At 46.8% G+C, this 20367-nt stretch overlaps 1 protein-coding gene across 1 annotated transcript; it reads right to left on the bottom strand.

Moving 5' to 3' along the window:
* Nucleotides 1–6315: 6315 nt before the first annotated feature.
* LOC308480922 (lymphocyte antigen 6E-like) lies at nucleotides 6316–17588 on the bottom strand. The gene is made up of 3 exons (XM_081012916.1): nucleotides 17312–17588; nucleotides 10450–10569; nucleotides 6316–7214 (listed from the first exon to the last, which is right to left on the bottom strand). The coding sequence occupies exons 1-3, from the start codon at nucleotides 17361–17363 to the stop codon at nucleotides 7006–7008; spliced, it is 381 nt and encodes a 126-aa protein (XP_080869042.1). The 5' UTR covers nucleotides 17364–17588; the 3' UTR covers nucleotides 6316–7005.
* Nucleotides 17589–20367: the final 2779 nt, after the last annotated feature.

Raw genomic sequence — 20367 nt, 5'->3', positions numbered from 1 at the left:
TTACAAAGCACAGATCCACATGGATCCTCAGGATCTTTGCGCTGGGTCACCCCAAATTCACCATCAAATCACATGTCTGTGGCCATAGCATGAACCACAAGAATCATACATCCACTGTTTCATTCAGAATATTTTGTTTCTTGTTTTCCTCCTCTAAAATTAGATACGTCTTATGGTCAGGTTATGGAGCGAAAAATACGGTAACCAGAGATCCCCAGGTTTCTCCCCAGTAAGTCTCTTAAGAGGGCATCTGAGCAACCAATCATGGGTGGCTGGCTGGCTGCCAGGCCAAACCATGTCCTTGTGCTCCTTTCTAAGATGCCCACAAGAATCACAGAATTGTAGAGTTGGAAGGGAACCCCCAAGGATCATCTAGTCCAACCTCCTGCAATGCAGGAATCGGGGCCAAAGAATTCTGGACCGAGACCACATAATACCAGTCTTGAAAGACCCACATTGGCTCCCAGTACATTTCCAAGTGTTGGTGCTGACCTTGAAAGCCCTAAACAGCCTCAGTCCAGTATAGCTGAAGGAGCGTCTCCACCCCCATCGTTCTTCCCGGACACTGAGGTCCAGCACCGAGGGCCTTCTGGCAGTTCCCTCATTGTGAGAAACCAAGTTACAGTGAACCAGACAGAGGGACTTCTCGGTAGTGGCACCCACCCTGTGGAACACCCTCCCACCAGATATCAAGGAGAAAAACAACTATCTGACTTTTAGAAGACTTCTGAATGCAGCCCTGTATCGGGAGGTTTTTAACATTTGAAATTAGACTATGTTTTTATATGTGTTGTAAGCGACCCAGAGTGGTTGGGGAACCCAGCCAGATGGGCGGGGTATAAATATGTTGTTGTTGTTGTTGTTGTTATTGACAGATGGCTTCTCCAACCTTAAAAATCTCCAATAATGGACATCCACCACTTTCTGAGCTGGTCGATCCCTCTGTCGAATAGCTCTTACCCTCAGAAAGTTCTTCCCAATGCTTAGTTGAAATGTTCTTTCTTGTAATTTGAATCCATTGATTCAGGTCCTGCCCTCTGGAGCAGCAGAAAACAAGCTTGCTCCATCTTCCACGTGAAAAGCCCTTCAGATACTTGAAGGTTGCCATCCTTTCACCTGTCAGTCTTCTCCTCTCCAAGCTAAGGAGGTTGTTCCAGGAGCAAATGACCGTCATGTCAAAGACTCACCTGTTTTAGTCCACAAGATGGTGGTCAACAGTAGGACAGGTAGAACCTTCATCATTTTGTTTCTTCCTCCGCCGCTAGGATGAAGCAGCCTGCCTTGAGGAGTCCCCTTTGGTGCATAAAATCATCATGTCAACAATTAAGCCAGGAAATACAGTGGTACCTCTGGTTGCAAACAGGATCTGTTCCAGAGCCCCGTTCGCAACATGAGCAGAACGAAACCCGCGTCTGTGCGTGCGCAGGTTGCGATTCGACGCTTCTGCACATGCAGGTGAAATCATTTTTAGTGTCTGCACATGCACGAGCGGCGAAACCCGGAAGTAACCCTTTCTGGTACTTCCAGGTCTCCGCGGGACGCAACCTGAAAAGATTTAACCTGAAGCAAACGTAACAAGAGGTATGACTGTACAGTGGTACATTAGAAGTTGAACGGAATCTGTTCCGGAAGTCCGTTCAACTTCCAAAACGGTGGGAAACCAAGGCACGGTTTCTGATTGGCTGCGGGAAGCTCCTGCAGCCAGTCAGAAGCAGGGCCAGATGTTCGGGTTCCAAAGAACGTTCACAAACCGGAACACTCGCTTCCGGGTTTGCGCAGTTCAGGAGCCAAAATGTTCAACTCGCAAGGTGTCGGAATCCAAGCTACGACTGTACAGTGGTACCTCGGGTTACATACGCTTCAGGTTACAGACTCCGCTAACCCAGAAATAGTGCTTCAGGTTAAGAACTTTGCTTCAGGATGAGAACAGAAATCGTGCTCCGGCGGCAGCAGGAGGCCCCATTAGCTATAGTGGTGCTTCAGGTTAAGAACAGTTTCAGGTTAAGAACGGACCTCATGAACAAATTAAGTACTTAACCCGAGGTACGACTGTACACAGTTCTCTCCTTTGTGATTCATGCAGCCAGGGCGGTTGGAATGCGAAAGGAGATGGTAACATTTAAAAACATTCTGCCGAGACCAGGATGCTGAGCCAGATGGGACCTGGGTCTAATTCTACCATCAGACCAAAGGCTTATCACGTCTCGCAGTGTCAACCGGGGGCCCTTGGGAAGCCCAACAATGCAAAAGTGCTCTCTCCCTACTTCTACTCCACCCCCACCCTCCATCAACAGAGATTCAGAAGCTGTGGGATGTGATCCATGAGAGGCAGTCAAGTCCAACATTCCTTGTAATGCTAGAGAAGACATGCGACGGAATGTTTGGTCCCACCATTTGAAACTTCCTGTTCCTCCTGGCTGGAGCATCCTTCCTTTTGCATGTGATAAAAGGTGGGCATGACCTAACCTGTCCAGGTAACAAAAGGACGAGTCATGCAGCACATCTCCCTCTTTTTGACTTCCTTCTTCGTTTGACCAGTTTTTAGCTAGGACTGCTCTGCTAGATCTCAGCTAGCAGAAGCACTGGGATTATTCCCCCACATGGAGTAGATCCACATGTACATATTTCTAACTAAATCTGCCTTCCGGAATCCAACTGTGATCTGATGTAAGTAAACTTCTTTTACTGACTTAGAATAAGATTGTGATGTATTTATTCTTTTAAGAGGGATTCAAGGGAACTTACCAGGAACGTACAATTCAATCGGAGACAGACTGAATTGTATAATTGTGAGAGGCTCACACGAGCCTGCAACCAGCTATCTGCTGTGAATGTAAAAGGGGCGTGTAAACTCTACTAAGTAAAGGAACTTGCTAGCATAAGTTAGGAAGGATATTAATAAACAATATATCCTCTCCTGCCACCCTGAACATTCCCACAGAAGCGTTGCCTTCATCACTGCAGGTGAACGCTGTATCACGATGTTGCTGCTTCGTTTTGTCTGTTCTTATTATGCAGATTCAGTTTCTTTGCAATCCCCCTTTCCCTCTTTTAAAGGTAAAGGGACCCCTGACCTTTAGGTCCAGTCGTGACCGACTCTGGGGTTGTGGCGCTCATCTCGCTTTATTGGCCAAGGGAGCCGACGTACAGCTTCCGGGTCTTGTGGCCAGCATGACTAAGCCGCTTCTGGCGAACCAGAGCAGCGCACGGAAACACTGTTTACTTCCCCGCCGGAACGGTACCTATTTATCTACTTGCGCTGGTGTGCTTTCAAACTGCTAGGTTGGCAGGAGCAGGGACCGAGCAACAGGAGCTCACCCCGTCGCGGGGTTTCGAACTGCCGACCTTCTGATTGGCAAGTCCTAGGCTCTGTGGTTTAACCCACAGCACCACCCGCGTTCCCTCTTTTAGCACACCTTAAATTCCCTTGTCATTCAAAAGTCTGACCACCCCCCTGGCTGTTTTCCTGCTTCTAATGCATCACAATAATTTTTATTGGAGATTACCAGTTGCTGCAGACACCAAAAGGGGTGGATATTTCCATCAAGCCCCTACTTCTAAGTCTCCCTGCCAATCCCTGGGCAGAGTCAGCGCATAAGAAGTGGGAACAGACAATTGCATATTCTGAATTAACAGTGGATGCCCGAAAACTACCTTTTAGTCAAACAACAACCCCACCTAGTGGTCCCTTTGGAGAGTTCTTCACAGGGACAAATTCTGCTACAGAATCTTCCTTTAATATTCAGAAGTATTCCTTTACAAAAATTACGCAGAATTTTATTCCTTTACAAAATCACTCTCTTGTGGAAAGAGAAAAGTTCTTCTCGCTCTCTTGAAGACATCCAGTGAAGCTGCATGTTTAGAAGATTCAGGGCAGGAAAAAGAAAATGGCTTAAACTATGGAACTCCCTGCCACTGGAGCACACCCACTAGGACAGCTTTCAAAGAGGATTGGACAAAATCGTGGAAGAGAAGGCTTTCAATAGCCACCAGCTAAGATGGCTATGCTGTGCCTCCAGTTTTAACAGAAATGCTCCAGGAAGCCAGAGTTCTAAGCTGCTGTGACAATTGGATTGAAGGTAGACTACAAGTTCCAATAACAAAAAAGTTGGTATATAATATTATAATATTATAATATTAAAAGTTGAGACATCACCTTGCCAACAAAGGTCCATATAGTAAAAGCTATGGTTTTCCCAGTAGTGATGTATGGAAGTGAAAGCTGGACCATAAAAAAGGCTGATCGCCGAAGAATTCATGCTTTTGAATTATGGTGCTGGAGGGAGACTCTTGAGAGTCCCATGGACTGCAAGATCAAACCTCTCCATTCTGAAGGGAATCAGCCCTGAGTGCTCATTGGAAGGACAGATCCTGAAGCTGAGGCTCCAAGACTTTGGCCACCTCATGAGAAGAATCCCTGGAAAAGACCCTGATGTTGGGAAAGATGGAGGGCACAAGGAGAAGGGGACGCCAGAGGACGAGATGGTTGGACAGTGTTCTTGAAGCTACCAGCATGAGTTTGGCCAAACTGCGGGAGGCAGTGGAAGACAGGAGTGCCTGGCGTGCTCTGGTCCATGGGGCCACAAAGAGTCGGACATGACTAAACGACTAAACAACAAATATATTAAAATGGGTAGCCAGAGATCAACCTACAGACAGGTTGAAATCCTGCCAGGATTGCCTCTGCTCCCACCCCAGCCCTCTTACCTGTCAGTCAGCCGTGTCTTTTCTGAAGACAGCCACCGCCAACACGCCCTGGAACAGGACTCGGCAGCTAACGTCCTGCTGGAACCGGGGGGACAGTAAGAAAAGCTCTGCCTGTTCCAACTATGTCTGCGTTTTAGCATCCTGGACAATGAAAGCGCAAGGGGAATACCCTCCTGCCATCATTGCAAGATGCTGAGGCACAGGGGGAGAAGCACAAGTGTCACAATGGAGACGGAACTATAGTTGGTGGAATGTTTGGAACAAATGTTGTCAGGAGGCAGCTGACCTCAGTGAGGAAACGTCAGAGGAAAAGATCCCCGATAGATTCTGTTTTTATTTATTTTGACAAATCATCATAAAGAAAGAATAAAAATGTGCACCCCACCACTGAGACCATTCCATTGGAACTACCCAACCTCCCAAAATTTCAACACCTCTTGCGATGGTTTGACGCCTTTCCGTTTTTAACAGTACAAAATTCTACAAACATTCTCCATTATCTCCTCAAAATCACTTCTCCTGCATATTCCCCGTCTTACCTTAATGGCACATGTTAATTTATCATTAATAGCTATACCCCACACCTCTTTATACCATTCTTCCATTTTATATTCTTCTTGCCCCTTCCAATTCCTGGCTTATAATACTTCGTGCAGCTGTCAATAAATTTGGGAGCAAGTCCTTCGTAGCCTGCGAACCTTCCACACCCATCATAAATTGATAGTAATACGACCTCTGGACTTTTGGTCAGCCTTAACCCAGTGATTTCTGTTATCTCCTCAAACACCGATAGGTTATATTTATTTACTTTTGTAGACAGGAGTGCCTGGCGTGCTCTGGTCCACGGGGTCACGAAGAGTCGGACACGACTATCCGACTAAACAACAAAGGTTCTCCAAGCCGCTTCCTCATAAAGAAAACATCAAAAGAGTTCTCGGGAACTGTACATGAAAAAGTATAATAAAAAGCCATTATTAAAATGGCCGCTACTGGCCAATGGGGCCTTAGGTTGCCGACCCCTGTTCTACTTCCAACTCAAAATGGTTGCAAGTGAGCACAAAACTAGCCCTGCTTCCTTCATTGCACTACAGCTAAAATGCATGTTTCTAGTACTCTTTTTTAAAGAACTGAAACAATCTGCTCTACAGTGGACAAATCTTGATTGTAAGGCTGACTTCAGCATGTAGCTTTCCCTCCCTCTTTCTCTCTCTCTCACACAAACTGGACAAGGCAATAGCTGGCAACCAAGTTGTGACATTTGGTTGGTCCTAAGATATTGCCAGACCGTGATTTCGAAGTTCTTCCTAACGATCTAGCTGAGATTCCTTCATGGCAGGGAGTTTGAGCAGAGGATCCTTGCTGCCTGCCTGTTCCAACTCTACAATTCTGGTTATATGAAATGTGGGAGATAATGGCTTTTGACACTTGAGGTGTATTATTTTTAGGACCAAACTTATTTTTGTGATGGTTTTCAAAACCGTACATTAATGTTGTAATCCACCCTGGAACCTAAAGGTGAGTAATTAATAATGTAAGTTATTTCAGGAAAACACACGACATGCAACTGGAGGCATGTTGTGACAGGAAAACAGAAGGGGGGAAATGAAGTAAGGTAAAAACCAAAATGTATTTATTAAAGTTCAGAAAGCACAAGTGAACCGGGTGTTGAAAACCCACAAAGCTTGCAAAATTGTCTAGACAGTGTTCACTTTTTAATGTAAATTTTTAACAGGCAAAACAAAAAAACCAAATCCCTGCTCCGAATCCAAACACTTCATGCATGTCACATTGCTCTTTATGTGAAATGTGACAAGCAAAAAACTGGATCCAAATTCAGAATATAGAAAAAGAAAAAGATTTCATCCGAGGGGTTTCCCCCACCCCCAGTCGATTTTGCCTCCCGGTGAGCCATCAAGCGGAAAACACAGTTTAAGGCCCCTGTTTAAAGCCCCCCATGGGGATTAGGAATGTTTTGTTCAGCAGAGTTTTTGGCTTCTATATCGTGCAAAATTATTTCCCCAACAAGCTGCCAGCTCCTCACCAGGGTGTGCAAAAATCCCAGCAGCCTCAGGGGGGCAGTGTTGCCATACAAAACATCTCATTCCCCCTCCCCCCACCCCCAAAAATGAGAAGTGAAAAGGTCTCTCTCCTCTTAAGACCAATACAAAGTGCAGAGACACAGATTCATTGGGTTAAAAAGCAATGGAATTATATGCCATTGAAAAACACATTATTTTCAGGCTTCTCGGTGGAGAAGGCTGAGCAGACTCCTTCTGCGTGCAAATATTTCTCAAAAAATCACAGCCTGGGTCCAAAGAGGTAGAAGAAGCTGGCGGCGATCCCAGCAGCCAATATCAGGTGGTTTGTTTTGACGCTGCTGGCTCCGTTGATGTTGCATAAGAAAGACGAACAGCAGCTGACGGACGTGGCTACAAAGCCAAGGTTGACCCCCATTTGTGGGCAAACCGGAACACAGCCTTTGGTGATGGACTGCGACGAATAACCAGCTGGAAGGAAGGAATCGAGTCAACAGAGGATGCCCATCAGTAATGATAATAAATAATAATAATAATATTTTATTTATATCGCACCCTCCCCAGCCGAGCCGGGCTCAGAGCGGCTAACAGTAAAAGTAACACAGTTTACATAAAATCACAATCAATTAATTGAAATGCATTCTAAAATCAATTCATTCTAAAATCAATTCAGAATCAAATTAATGGCAACCATTGGGCTAGAGTTCTGTGAGGATTGCCAAAGGAGGGGGTCAGACTGTGCCTTGGGCAAAGGCCTGGTGGAACAGCTCTGTCTTGCAGGCCCTGCGGAAAGATGTCAAGTCCTGCAGGGCCCTAGTCTCTTGTGACAGAGTGTTCCACCAGATAGGGGCCACGGCCGAAAAAGCCCTGGCTCTGGTTGAGGCCAGCCTAACCTCCCTGTGGCCCGGGACCTCCAAGATGTTTTTGTTTGAAGACCGTAAGGTCCTCCGTGGGACGTACCAGGAGAGGCAGCAAACTGGGTGGGGTAACTAATGGCAGGGAGGACCTAATTGGGATTCAAGATTAGATAGCTGCGCCGTAACCAATAAAACAAATTTCAATAGGGACAAATGCCAGGTTCTGCGCTTAGGCAGGAAGAACCAGCTGCACTAATATAAGATGGAGGGCACTTGGCTTACTAGCAGTGCATGTGAAAAGGATCTAGGGTTTTTGGTGGACCACAAGCCTAACATGAGTCAGCAGTGTGATGCAGCAGCAAAAAAAAGTTAGCGCTATCCTAGACTGCATCAATAGAAGCCTAGTGTCTAGATCAAGGGACGTCACAGTCCCACTCTATTTTGTCTTGGACAGACCACACCTGGAGTACTGTGTCCAGTTCTGGGCACCACAGTTCAAGAAGGACATTGACAAACTGGAACGTGTCCAGAGGAGGGCAACCAAAATGGTCAAAGGCCTGGAAACGATGCCTTATGAGGAACGGCTAAGGGAGCTGGGCATGTTTAGCCTGGAGAAGAGGAGGTTAAGGGGTGATATGATAGCCATGTTCCAATATATAAAAGGATGTCACATAGAGGAGGGAGAAAGGTTGTTTTCTGCTGCTCCAGAGAAGCGGACACGGAGCAATGGATCCAAACTACAAGAAAGAAGATTCCACCTAAACATTAGGAAGAACTTCCTGACAGTAAGAGCTGTTTGACAGTGGAATTTGCTGCCAAGGAGTGTGGTGGAGTCTCCTTCTTTGGAGGTCTTTAAGCAGAGGCTTGACAACCATAAGCCAGGAGTGCTCTGATGGTGTTTCCTGCTTGGCAGGGGGTTGGACTCAATGGCCCTTGTGGTCTCTTCCAACTCTATGATTCTATGATTCTATGGAGTCCTGGGTCCAGTTCTGGGTGCCACAATTTGAGGAGGACATTGACAAGCGGGAAGGTGTGCAGAGGAGGGTGACTAAGATTATGAAGGGTCTGGAATCTAAGCCTTATGAGGAACGGTTGTAGGAGCCGGGTATGTTTAGCCTGGAAAAGAGGAGAATGGGAGGAGATAGGATAAAGGTAAAGGTAAAGAGATCCCCTGACCATTAGGTCCAGTCGTGACCGACTCTGGGGTTGCGGCGCTCATCTCGCTTTATTGGCCAAGGGAGCCGGCGTACAGCTTCCGGGTCATGAGGTCCAGCTCCGAGGGCCTTCTGGCGGTTCCCTCACTGCGAGAAGCAAAGCTACAGGGAACCAGGCAGAGGGCCTTCTCGGTGGTGGCGCCTGCCCTGTGGAACGCCCTCCCAGTTGATGTCAAGGCAATAAACAACTATTTTACTTTTAAAAGACAACTGAAGGCGGCCCTGTTTAGGGAATAATAATAATAATAATAATAATAATAATAATAATTTATTATTTATACCCCGCCCATCTGGCTGGGCTTCCCCGGCCACTCTGGGCGGCTTCCAAAAGAATATTAAAATACTATAATACATCAAACATTAAAAGCTTCCCGAAACAGGGCTGCCTTCAGATGTCTTCTAAAAGCCTGGTAGTTGTTGTTCTCTTTGACATCTGGTGGGAGGGCGTCCCACAGGGAAGGACCAGGTGCGCAGCCTGGGAGTCATTTTGGACTCACAGCTGTCCATGGAGGCACAGGTCAAATCTGTGTCCAGGGCAGCTGTTTACCAGCTCCATCTGGTACGCAGGCTGAGACCCTATCTGCCTGCGGACTGCCTCGCCAGAGTGGTGCATGCTCTGGTTATCTCCCGCTTGGACTACTGCAATGCGCTCTGTGTGGGGCTACCTTTGAAGGTGACCCGGAAACTACAACTAATCCAGAACGCGGCAGCTAGACTGGTGACTGGGAGTGGCCGCCGAGACCACATAACACCGGTCTTGACAGACCTACATTGGCTCCCAGTATGTTTCTGAGCACAATTCAAAGTGTTGGTGCTGACCTTTAAAGCCCTAAACGGCCTTAAAGGGAGCCAATGTAGGTCTAAAAGGGAAGCTTTTAAGAAGAAGAAGAAGAAGCTTCATTGTGAAAAGGTGGCACCTAGACATTCCATTGTGGCAACCGTACCCCAGGTATAAGGTGCCATTTGGCTACTAGAGTGTATATCTGAGTTTCTGACACAGGCTGAACCCCGCTCAAACTGTCAACCCATAACATGTGGGGTACTTGACAGGTAAAAGGTAAAGGACCCCTGGACGGTTAAGTCCAGTCAGATGTGACTATGGGGTTGCGGTGCTAATCTTGCTTTCAGGCCGAGGGAGCCGGCGTTTGTCCACAGACAGCTTTCCAGGTCATGTGGCTGGCAGGATTAAATCGCTTCTGGCACAATGGGTCACTGTGGCTTAAACCAGAGCGCACGGAAATGCAGTTTACCTTCCCTCTGCAGTGATACCTATTTATCTACTCGCACTGGTGTGCTTTCAAACTGCTAGGTTGGCAGGAGCTGGGACACAGCAACGGGAGCTCACTCCATCGTGGGGACTCGAACCGCCGACCTTCTGATCAGGAAGCCCAAGTGGCTCCGTGGTTTAGACCTGCGTCCCTTGGGCTTGACAGGTTGACCCATGCCAGCCAAAATAAACCAAGACCCCGATCCCAGACTAGATGGGCTTGTGGTCTCCATCGGGAGAGACTTGCCTATCCATCAAGTGATGAAGACTGATTGTAGCAAAAAACAGAAAACCCCACAGCCTATTAACCCAAGAATCTCCTTGCCTGGTAAAGCAACCCTTGTGCCCCTAGTTTAAAATATACCTACCCAGTCCTGCACCAACGTAGACGGTAGCACAAGAGGTTTCTGAATCAGAGCAAATCTGCCACCTCCAGCAGCCCCAGTTCGATTCCGCGCCTTCGCAGTACCAGCACACCAGCGACGAAGCTGAAAAACAGTTAAAACCGTCCCCGAAATTAGACGCAACAGTTTCCCGCTTCCAACTCAGCCATATCCTCTTGTTGCCAGGGCTTACGCCTGAGTAAGCAAACCCACGATGAAACTGTAGGCCAGGCACAGGCAAACTCTGGCCCTCCAGATGTTTGGGACTACAAATCCCATCATCCCTGACCACTGGTCCTGCTAGCTAGGGATGATGGGAGTTGTAGTCCCAAAACATCTGGTTTGCCTATGTCTGCTATAGGTGCTTTCACTCAACCCACAACCCACTCAACTGTTTTGACGTTTATACACCTTTTTAACTTCCCCTTCCAGCCAGAGTGGATTTGATTTAAATCAAATTGATTTAAATCACTAGTCTGTAAGACTTGATTTAAATCATTATTATTTTTTTACAGAAAGACTCATTCTTGCTGGTATCATTTTAATATTTACAACCAGATGAAGGTTTTGTTTTTGGAAGAATAAATTTTCAGAGTAGTTTTTACAGTTCTATCAAAAATTACTGATTTGGTTATACTATTATAAATACATAGACAGATAACTAGGAAATTATTGTGAGGTTTAATAAGTTAACTTTGCATTTGGACAACTTTTCTGCTGTGCTTTATTGGAAGGAGAAAAATAATCATTTCCTTAATAAGCATCTAAACAGTTTATTTAACTAAAACAATAACATTATCGTATCCACGTTTGTTAACTGATGTGGTTAAACAATTAAAAATAAACAAGAGTTTTAGCACACTTGAAAAACTTAAAACAAATCCTTATTTCCTAATGAACAGCCTTTGGACTACAATGTAACTTAAATAGAAAACTATCTTTAGAAAGATTTTTCCTCCAAAAGCATTTTATTTTAAAAATCCAATTTAAATTAGGAAAAATCCAATTTATTTATTTTTTAAAATCATTTGATTTTTACCCACCCTGATTGCCAAGGTATATCACCAGAAATACACCACTGACACAGAAGCTGTGTTCAAAATTAGCCAGGTGTATTTTGCAACTGGTGTGGGTCCAATTGTGGCTGGTCCCTCCAGTTTTCTTAGGCAGGTAAGAAGAGCTTATTCACTGCATTTATCTCCAAGGAGTACATAGTTCACCCCTTTCCCACTTAATCCAACAACGACCCTGCGAGGAAAGTGAGGAGGCTGTGACTCACTCCAAGGTCACCCAGTGAGCTTCATGGTCGAGCAAGGATTTGAACCCTGATCTCCCAGCTCCTAGTCCAACACGCTAACCACTACACCACACTGGCTTCCGAGATTATGTCTCCCAAGGGGCAGCTCTATAAATTAAGTAGGTAGATAAAAATGGGGGGGGGGGGGGAAATGCCACTGAAATATTTTCCTTGAATCTTGAGTTTTATTCTAGGTTTGATGTTTTAATGTAATGCAAACTACTTTTGAGATTTTCCCCCCCCTTTAAAATCTGGCATAGAAATGAACAATAACAACCGTTTCCTTTGGGGTGAAAAATGGTGCCCTAGACCAGGGGTAGACCAGTGTAAAGTAAGCAGCACATAAGCGGCACACAAAACGCTACCAAACCATTCTACGTTCCAAATCTTATATTAATAATCCAAAAATTGAGAGCGCTGTGTACAAGATCTACTACAGTACATGTGAAAAGGATCTAGGAGTCTTGGTTGACCACAAACTTGACATGAGCCAACAGTGTGACGCGGCAGCTAAAAAAGCCAATGCAATTCTGGGCTGCATCAATAGGAGTATAGCATCTAGATCAAGGGAAGTAATAGTGCCACTGTATTCTGCTCTGGTCAGACCTCACCTGGAGTACTGTGTCCAGTTCTGGGCACCACAGTTCAAGAAGGCCACTGACAAACTGGAACGTGTCCAGAGGAGGGCAACCAAAATGGTCAAAGGCCTGGAAACGATGCCTTATGAGGAACGGCTAAGGGAGCTGGGCATGTTTAGCCTGGAGAAGAGGAGGTTAAGGGGTGATATGATAGCCATGTTCAAATATATAAAAGGATGTCACATAGAGGAGGGAGAAAGGTTGTTTTCTGCTGCTCCAGAGAAGCGGACACGGAGCAATGGATCCAAACTACAAGAAAGAAGATTCCACCTAAACATTAGGAAGAACTTCCTGACAGTAAGAGCTGTTTGACAGTGGAATTTGCTGCCAAGGAGTGTGGTGGAGTCTCCTTCTTTGGAGGTCTTTAAGCAGAGGCTTGACAACCATATGTCAGGAGTGCTCTGATGGTGTTTCCTGCTTGGCAGGGGGTTGGACTCGATGGCCCTTGTGGTCTCTTCCAACTCTAGGATTCTATGATACTACAGAAGCCACAAACAGAAAACTCATTCAAATTGTGTCCAAAAGGAAGATTCAGTCTTTAAAGTTCTTTAGCCAGGCTCCTGTAGATATCAACAAAGGTAAGTTTGATCAAACGAAGTGTTGGTGATGTTGCGCACAAGAGTTAGACAGGGTGCCGGCGTTTGTCACCTGTTTCTCCCACACCAGCTGGAAATGTCAAGAATTGCACCTGAGGCCTTCTGCATTCAAGGCAGATGCCCTGCCTCTAAACCAGGGGTAGGCAAACTAAGGGCTGGGGGCTGGATCCGGCCCAATCGCCTTCTCAATCCGGCCTGCGGACGGTCCGGGAAGTGTTTTTACACGAGTAGAATGTGTGCTTTTATTTAAAATGCATCTCTGGGTTATTTGTGGGGTATAGGAATTTGTTCATTTCCCCCAAAAAAATATAGTCCGGCCCCCCACATGGTCTGAGGGACAGTGGACCAGCCCATGGCTGGAAAAAGTTGCTGACCCCTGCCCTAGACCTTCTACTGTGGTGGCAAAAATCTGCAGTGGGGAAACAAAGGTAAGGGGAGGGGGGAACCCCCGCCAAACCACCCCATTAGTAACTCAATGGTATGGAAAGTTGAGAGACTTGGAGGGGGGGCAGAATGGAGTGGCTGGACCAGGTAGACAGAGAATATAGGTACCAGGCTTTGGCAACCTGGTGCCCCCCAGATACTGTAGACTGCAAGCATGGGCAGGGATGATGAGAGGAATTTCAGCAACATCTGGCAGGCAGCTCAGGTGTTGCTTCTGTCTTTTCCACCCCCATCTAGTAAACGATTATAAAGGTAAAGACATCACCTTGCCAGCAAAGGTCCGTATAGTTAAAGCTATGGTTTTCCCAGTAGTGATGTATGGAAGTGAGAGCTGGACCATAAAGAAGGCTGATCGTCGAAGAATTGATGCTTTTGAATTCTGGTGCTGGAGGAGACTCTGGAGAGTCCCATGGACTGCAAGAAGATCAAACCTATCCATTCTGAAGGAAATCAGCCCTGAGTGCTCACTGGAAGGACAGATCCTGAAGCTGAGGCTCCAATTCTTTGGCCACCTCAGGAGAAGAGAAGACTCCCTGGAAAAGACCCTGATGTTGGGAAAGATGGAGGGCACAAGGAGAAGGGACGACAGAGGACGAGATGGTTGGACAGTGTTCTCGAAGCTGCCAACATGAGTATGACCAAACTCCAGGAGGCAGTGGAAGACAGGAGCTCCTGGCATGCTCTGGTCCATGGGGTCACGAAGAGTCGGACACGACTAAACAACTAAACAACAACAACGGGACCCCAGACCATTAGGTCCAGTCGCGGAGGACTCTGGGGTTGCGGCGCTCATCTCACTTTACTGGCCGAGGAAGCCGGCATACAGCTTCCGGGTCTTGTGGCCAGCATGACTAAGCCGCTTCTGGCGAACCAGAGCAGCGTACAGAAACACCGTTTATCTTCCTGCCAGAGCAGTACCTATTTATCTACTTGCACTTTGACGTGCTTTTGAACTGCTAGGTGGGCAGGAGCAGGGACCGAGCAACGGGAGCTCACTCCATTGCGGGGATTCAAACAGCCGACCTTCTGATAGGCAAGTCCTAGGCTCTGTGGTTTAACCCACAGCGCCACCCGTGTCCCGGTAAACTATTATATTTCCCCTTTATTTCCTCACAGTTCTGCTAAACTGTCTCAGGAGAAGAAGGTGTGCGGCATGTGACTGGAGTCCAAAACTACGCCCCATGCGCCATCAAGTTCTGACGTTCTTTACACACCAGTGCTTTCCTCTTGTTTCACTTTCTCTCTCTCTCTCTCTCTCTCTCTCTCTCACACACACACACACACACACACACAGTTTTACAATAAAAACTACTCTTTTTACATCCTCAATATATCAATGACTTCCCTTCTTATCTTTCCATGGTTCCTTTTTGCAAGCCTACTCAAGATTTAAATACCATCTGTGAATCACTTTCCTAATCACAGATCAAAATTAAGAGACCTGAAGCTCTGGGCACCCTTGGAAGGAACGGTTGGTCTTAATCTCAAACTAATGTCATAGGGAACCTGGCGTTCCTCAATAAGCAGGTAAGTGATGGTAGGTAAATGAAGGTAAAGGGACCCCTGACCATTAGGTCCAGTCGTGACCAACTCTGGGGTTGCAGCGCTCATCTCGCTTTACTGGCCGAGGGAGCCGGCATACAGCTTCCGGGTCATGTGGCCAGCATGACTAAGCCACTTCTGGCGAACCAGAGCAGCACACGGAAGCGCCATTTACCTTCCCGCTGGAGTGGTACCTATTTATCTACTTGCACTTTGATGTGCTTTCAAACTGCTAGGTTGGCAGGAGCAGGGACCGAGCAACGGGAGCTCACCCCGTTGCAGGGATTCGAACCGTCGACCTTCTGCTCGGCAAGTCCTAGGCTCTGTGGTTTAACCCACAGCGCCACCTGCGTCCCTGATGGTAGGTAATCTCCCCCAATAAATAGCTGGATCCCCATCTTCATCCTCTTTGCCTAGTTAAGGAATGCAGTTTCCAAAAGGCCTCTTCTGCCTTCCGTGTAAACCGAGAGAGGCAGGCTTGCCAGGACCTGAAAATAAAATAAATACAGAATACTTCCATTGTTCGCCAGAGGAACCCGATTCCTCTTGAGATACAACTCTGCAGCTGTTCATTCAATTACGGAGTGTAAGAATGTAAGCAGAGCCTGCTGGATCCGGCCATTGCCCCCTCCTGGACTCCAGGATTCTGTTCTCACAGTGGCCAAGAAGTTGCCTGTGGAAAAACCTTCAAGCAGGTAAGCCATAGTGGCTACTGCTAGCCATCCATATCCTCTCCGCCAGGAAGGACCAGAATGACTGTAGGACTACAGGTAATTGGGTTATTCGAATGCAAAAGGTTTTTAACAGCAGGAAAAGGCAGGTCAGAGCTTCTGGCATGTACAGGCAAGCTTGGTTTTCATGCTCTCTGGGTTTTTTACAATGCTGTTTTGAATAGGGAATAAATCACTTGGGGGATGGGTAAGGGATAGTCACTGAGAGAGAAAGGGATGGTGCCAGCAGCCCAAAAAGGATTTTACCCATCGCAAAGGACTAGCTGGGACAGGCACTGAGCCACAGAATCCTGGAACTGGCATTTCCGGAAGAAGAAGAAAAAACCATAAATGTTTCCGCTCTAAAATATTCCTCTGATACATCTCTGGCACATCCATTTAATTCAAATGACAGACTACAATTCCCAGCATTCCTGACCACTGGTCCTGTTAGCTAGGGATCATGGGAGTTGTAGTCCGAAAACAGCTGGAGGGCATTCCTTCCCATTCCATACCATCCCAGCTTTTACATCATGCCAGAAAAATTCCACAGCAGCACAATGGGAGCGACCACAAAACCCGGAGTTTTTTGCAAGAGGCTTGCAAGAGTCCCTGGCAAAGCTCCAGACCCTCAGACAAAGGGGATGGGAAAGACCTCGTGGACTGCTTCCCCTTCCCCCATGAATTTTTTTGGCACTCTGTAGGGGTTGCCACCTTCTCTTCCCGGCCCTGCTCCCATGCATGCAAGAGTTTACAGAAAGATAAAGCAATAAAATCAAGAAAAACTCACATCCATACTTTTAAATTCTGTATGTTTCAAAAGAATACATGAGATTAAAATTAACTCAGCGCCTTCTCCATCTCCATACAAAAATGACATACCAGGAGTGCCATTGGGGGGTTTTTTTTTGGGGGGGGTACCATTCCCAGCAGCCGCCCCTCCCCCGACTCTTGCAAAGCCCTTGTACCGAGAACGTCTCTGAGCATGTGCTGAGTGCCTCCCTGCTCATCACCACAGATAGTCCTGTCTGACGTCAGAGGGGGCTTTTCCTGCCTGATCTTTGGGCTTCCGGCCCAATCCGCATCCCACCCTTCCTCCCCAACTCCGGTCTCCAGGATCCTAACCCACCACTCTAACCACTACGCCACACTGTATGAAGCGCACATTGACTCGAAAGCAGACCCGGGTGTGCCCGGTGGGCCTCCTTTCTCATTTAACGCGTGCACAGAACCGCAAGGCAATCCCAGGCAAACGGGGTCAGGGCGGCACCCTTAGGATTGAGCGCAACCCTAAGCCACGCCTACCCAGAAAAAATGCCTGTTCAATCCAGCGGCGCTTCCTCCCAGAGGTTTAGGATCGCGGCTTACGTTGCGCTCTTTTAACGCGGAAAGAGCCCCTGCAACGCCCATTTTTGCAAACCAGACGCAGGGCAGCCGCAAAAGCAGGCTATCCTCCCCCTCGCTTTGCAGAGATAAAAGCTAGCAGCTAACGGGCATCCTTAAAAATAACCTAAATTGATATTGGGCGGGGAGACGGGGGGAGAAAAAGTTAATTTTGTATTGGGGGGGGGGTCAGAAACCCTAAACGCGTCCTGTCTCGTGAAAATATAAAGGCCTCACCTCTTTGCACGCAGAGACAGGCGGCCAGCAGGATTGCAAAAGACGCCTTCATCTTGGATGCAGTCTTGTCCGCGCTTCCTTTTTCCCCCCTTATCTTTTTTTGCAAAGACGGGTCCTACCTCCGGGGTGGAGGAGCGGCGAAAACTCTTGCGCTGGGTTACAAAAATAAAAAATGAAAACAGCGGAGTAGCAGCACCAAGGGACGGTTCCGTCTTGCAGCAGCTGCCCAGCGCGCAGCAATTTAGGCGCAAGCTGCTTATAAACCGCCGGAGGGGCCGGATGAGATCAACCCACGTGTAGCTTCTCCTCAAATCCAAGGCGGCTTGGCGGAGGCTGCAAAGCTTTTTTCTAATTTTGTTGTTCCTCCCCAAACCCACCTCATGGCCTTCGCATCTCTCTTTCGTTTCTTGCTGCCGAGGTGTCCTTTCACCAGAAACGAAAGCTTTCCATAAAGGCCCTGGGAGCAGTGCCGGATTTACGCATGAGTTATAATAATAATAATTTATTATTTATTCCCCAGCCACTCTGGTCTGCTTCCAACAGAACACTAAAATGCAATAACCTAAACAAGCTCTAGCTTAGGGCCCCACTCTCTTGGGGGCCAAAAAAAATTAAAGGAGGGGGGGACTGGATGTTCATTTCCAAAATATAAGATTAAAAAACAAATAAAATAAAACCTACATACGGCAACGGTGTTTTGTGTTGTGTAGCCTCCTATGATGTAAGTCATGGGTAGGCAAACTAAGGCCCCGGGGGCCGGATCCAGCCTAATCGCCTTCAATCTGGCCCACGGACGGTCCAGGAATCAGTATGTTTTTACACGAGTAGAATGTGTCCTTTTATTTAAAATGCACCTCTGGGTTATTTGTGGGACATAGGAATTCGTTCATTTCCCCCCTAAAATATAGTCCAGCCCCCCACAAGGTCTGAGGGACATTGGACCGGCCCCCTGCTGAAAAAGTTCGCTGACCCCTGATGTAAGTCACGGGCCCCGTCTGCTAGACTGCTCCCTAAAATATCACATATAAAGGGCCCTATTAGGTACTTTCAGTAGCTAAGGTAAAGGTACCCCTGCCCGTACGGGCCACTCGTGTCCAACTCTAGGGTTGCGCGCCCATCTCGCTTAAGAGGCCGGGGGCCAGCGCTGTCCGAGGACACTTCCGGGTCACGTGGCCAGTGTGACGAAGCTGCTCTGGCGAGCCTGCACCAGCGCAGCACACGGAAACGCCGTTTACCTTCCCGCTATAAAGCAGTACCTATTTATCTACTTGCACTTAAGAGTGCTATCGAACTGCTAGGTGGGCAGGAGCTGGGACCGAACGACGGGAGCTCACCCCGCCGCGGGGATTCGAACCGCCGACCATGCGATCGGCAAGTCCTAGGCGCTGAGGTTTTACCCACAGCGCCACCCGCGTCCCTTCAGTAGCTTAGGGCCTCATTAAACCTAAAACCAGCCCTACCTGGGAGATACTATGGGGAAGCAAGCAACGCCCTATCTGGGGGGCGAAGAGCATCTGGTCCAAATCGGGACTGGAGATCAGAAATGCTTTAGCCTTTCGGAGTGGTTATAAAAACCCTTCTTACATAAGTGTTGAATATTACTTGATCAAGTATCGGCTGCAATATTCCAAGTCTCCTTTGGATACTTATTCTGAAGGTGTTGATACTGATTTGCCACTGATTACTTAGTCTTAATGGAGGGACGCGGGTGGTGCTGTGGGTTAAACCACAGAGCCTAGGACTTGCTGATCAGAAGGTTGGCGGTTCGAATTCCTGCGACGGAGTGAGCTCCTGTTGCTCGGTCCCTGCTCCTGCCAACCTAGCAGTTCAAAAGCACGTCAAAGTGCAAGTAGATAAATAGGTACCACTCCGGCGGGAAGGTAAACGGCATTTCCGTGTGCTGCTCTGATTCACCAGAAGCGGCTTAGTCATGCTGACCACGTGACCCAGAAAAAACTGTCTTCCTCGGCCTGTAAAGCGAGATGAGCACCACAACCCCAGAGTCGGCCACGACTGGACCTAATGGTCAGGGGTCCCTTTACCTTTACTTAATCTTAATGATATGGGAGAAACGCCATATGTAATAAGAAACAAAATAGTTATTGAGGGATTGCTTTTGTTTTTGCATTTTTGGAATGACAGTTTAAATGATGATGTTGCGACAGGTTCAGGGGTGCTGGACCTCTCCAAATTCCTGGATCCAGTTAGTGTTAGAATTTAATTGAGACTTGGGGTGTTAGGCTGAGTGCCAGGCACTGCGATTCTCTGGATACAGCAAGTGTTAAAACCTAATCAAGTCAGGCTAGCCTAGTGAGGTGTCAAGAGAACAAAGGAAGGGGCAAATAGCTTCTCCTCAACCCGCAGATAGCAAGGAGGACAAAAGTGAGAATTGAGGGGTTATGTGAGCTATATAGTGGAGAGCTGAAAATAAGGCCAATATATTTTCTTGATTTTATTCATTTATTAGATTTATATATATTTCACAAGATTCAAGGACAATCAAAGAAACATTTCAGTGTAGTGTAGTGTAGTATAGTATATTATTATTATTATTATTATTATTATTATTATTATTAGTTATATAACCAGAAACAGTACCTATGCCTCTCTTCAAGAGCACTGGCTATTCTCAATGATATATTGTTGTGAACAGGGATTTTCAACTCTGACAAATATGAAAGATCAGAAAAGAGAAAGTCATCTTCGTGTTGATGGAAGAGATGAGTAATTGTTTTGTCTCAAATTAGAACAAATATAAATGAGATTACCCATATAAGGAATCTCATGCCTCTCACTGCATTTGTATACATGCTTAAGGTACATATGTAAGAAGCTTGTATGTGATTATATTTTGGCGGTGATTCTCACGTAGCTGGATTGTTTTATACTATCTGGATGTCCCACAATCGTATTACAAAGTAGTTGTGTTCTATGTTATAAATCAAGCACTGCTAAGAGTGCTTAATCTTTTTTAAGGAAAAGTTCCCCAGAGTTGTCAACCTTTTTTTAGGGAACTGACACCACGCTTATCTCTACTCAGGACAAGAAAACAGGAA

This window comes from Podarcis pityusensis, assembly GCF_964106645.2.
Source record: "Podarcis pityusensis genome assembly, chromosome: 7".
Taxonomy (NCBI): Eukaryota; Metazoa; Chordata; class Lepidosauria; order Squamata; family Lacertidae; genus Podarcis; species Podarcis pityusensis.
The sequence above is the reverse complement of the archived record's forward strand: the minus strand, read 5'-3'. Positions and strand labels throughout refer to the sequence as shown.

Bases quoted from the DNA above. Each gene is read 5' to 3' on its own strand.
- LOC308480922 (XM_081012916.1), bottom strand. From the start codon at position 17,363: ATGAAGGCGTCTTTTGCAATCCTGCTGGCCGCCTGTCTCTGCGTGCAA. The intron at 10,570-17,311 runs GTGAGGCCTTTA...ACTGTTTTTCAG, and splicing joins CTGTCTCTGCGTGCAAAGAG to CTTCGTCGCTGGTGTGCTGG. The intron at 7,215-10,449 runs GTAGGTATATTT...CCTTCCTTCCAG, and splicing joins CTACGTTGGTGCAGGACTGG to CTGGTTATTCGTCGCAGTCC.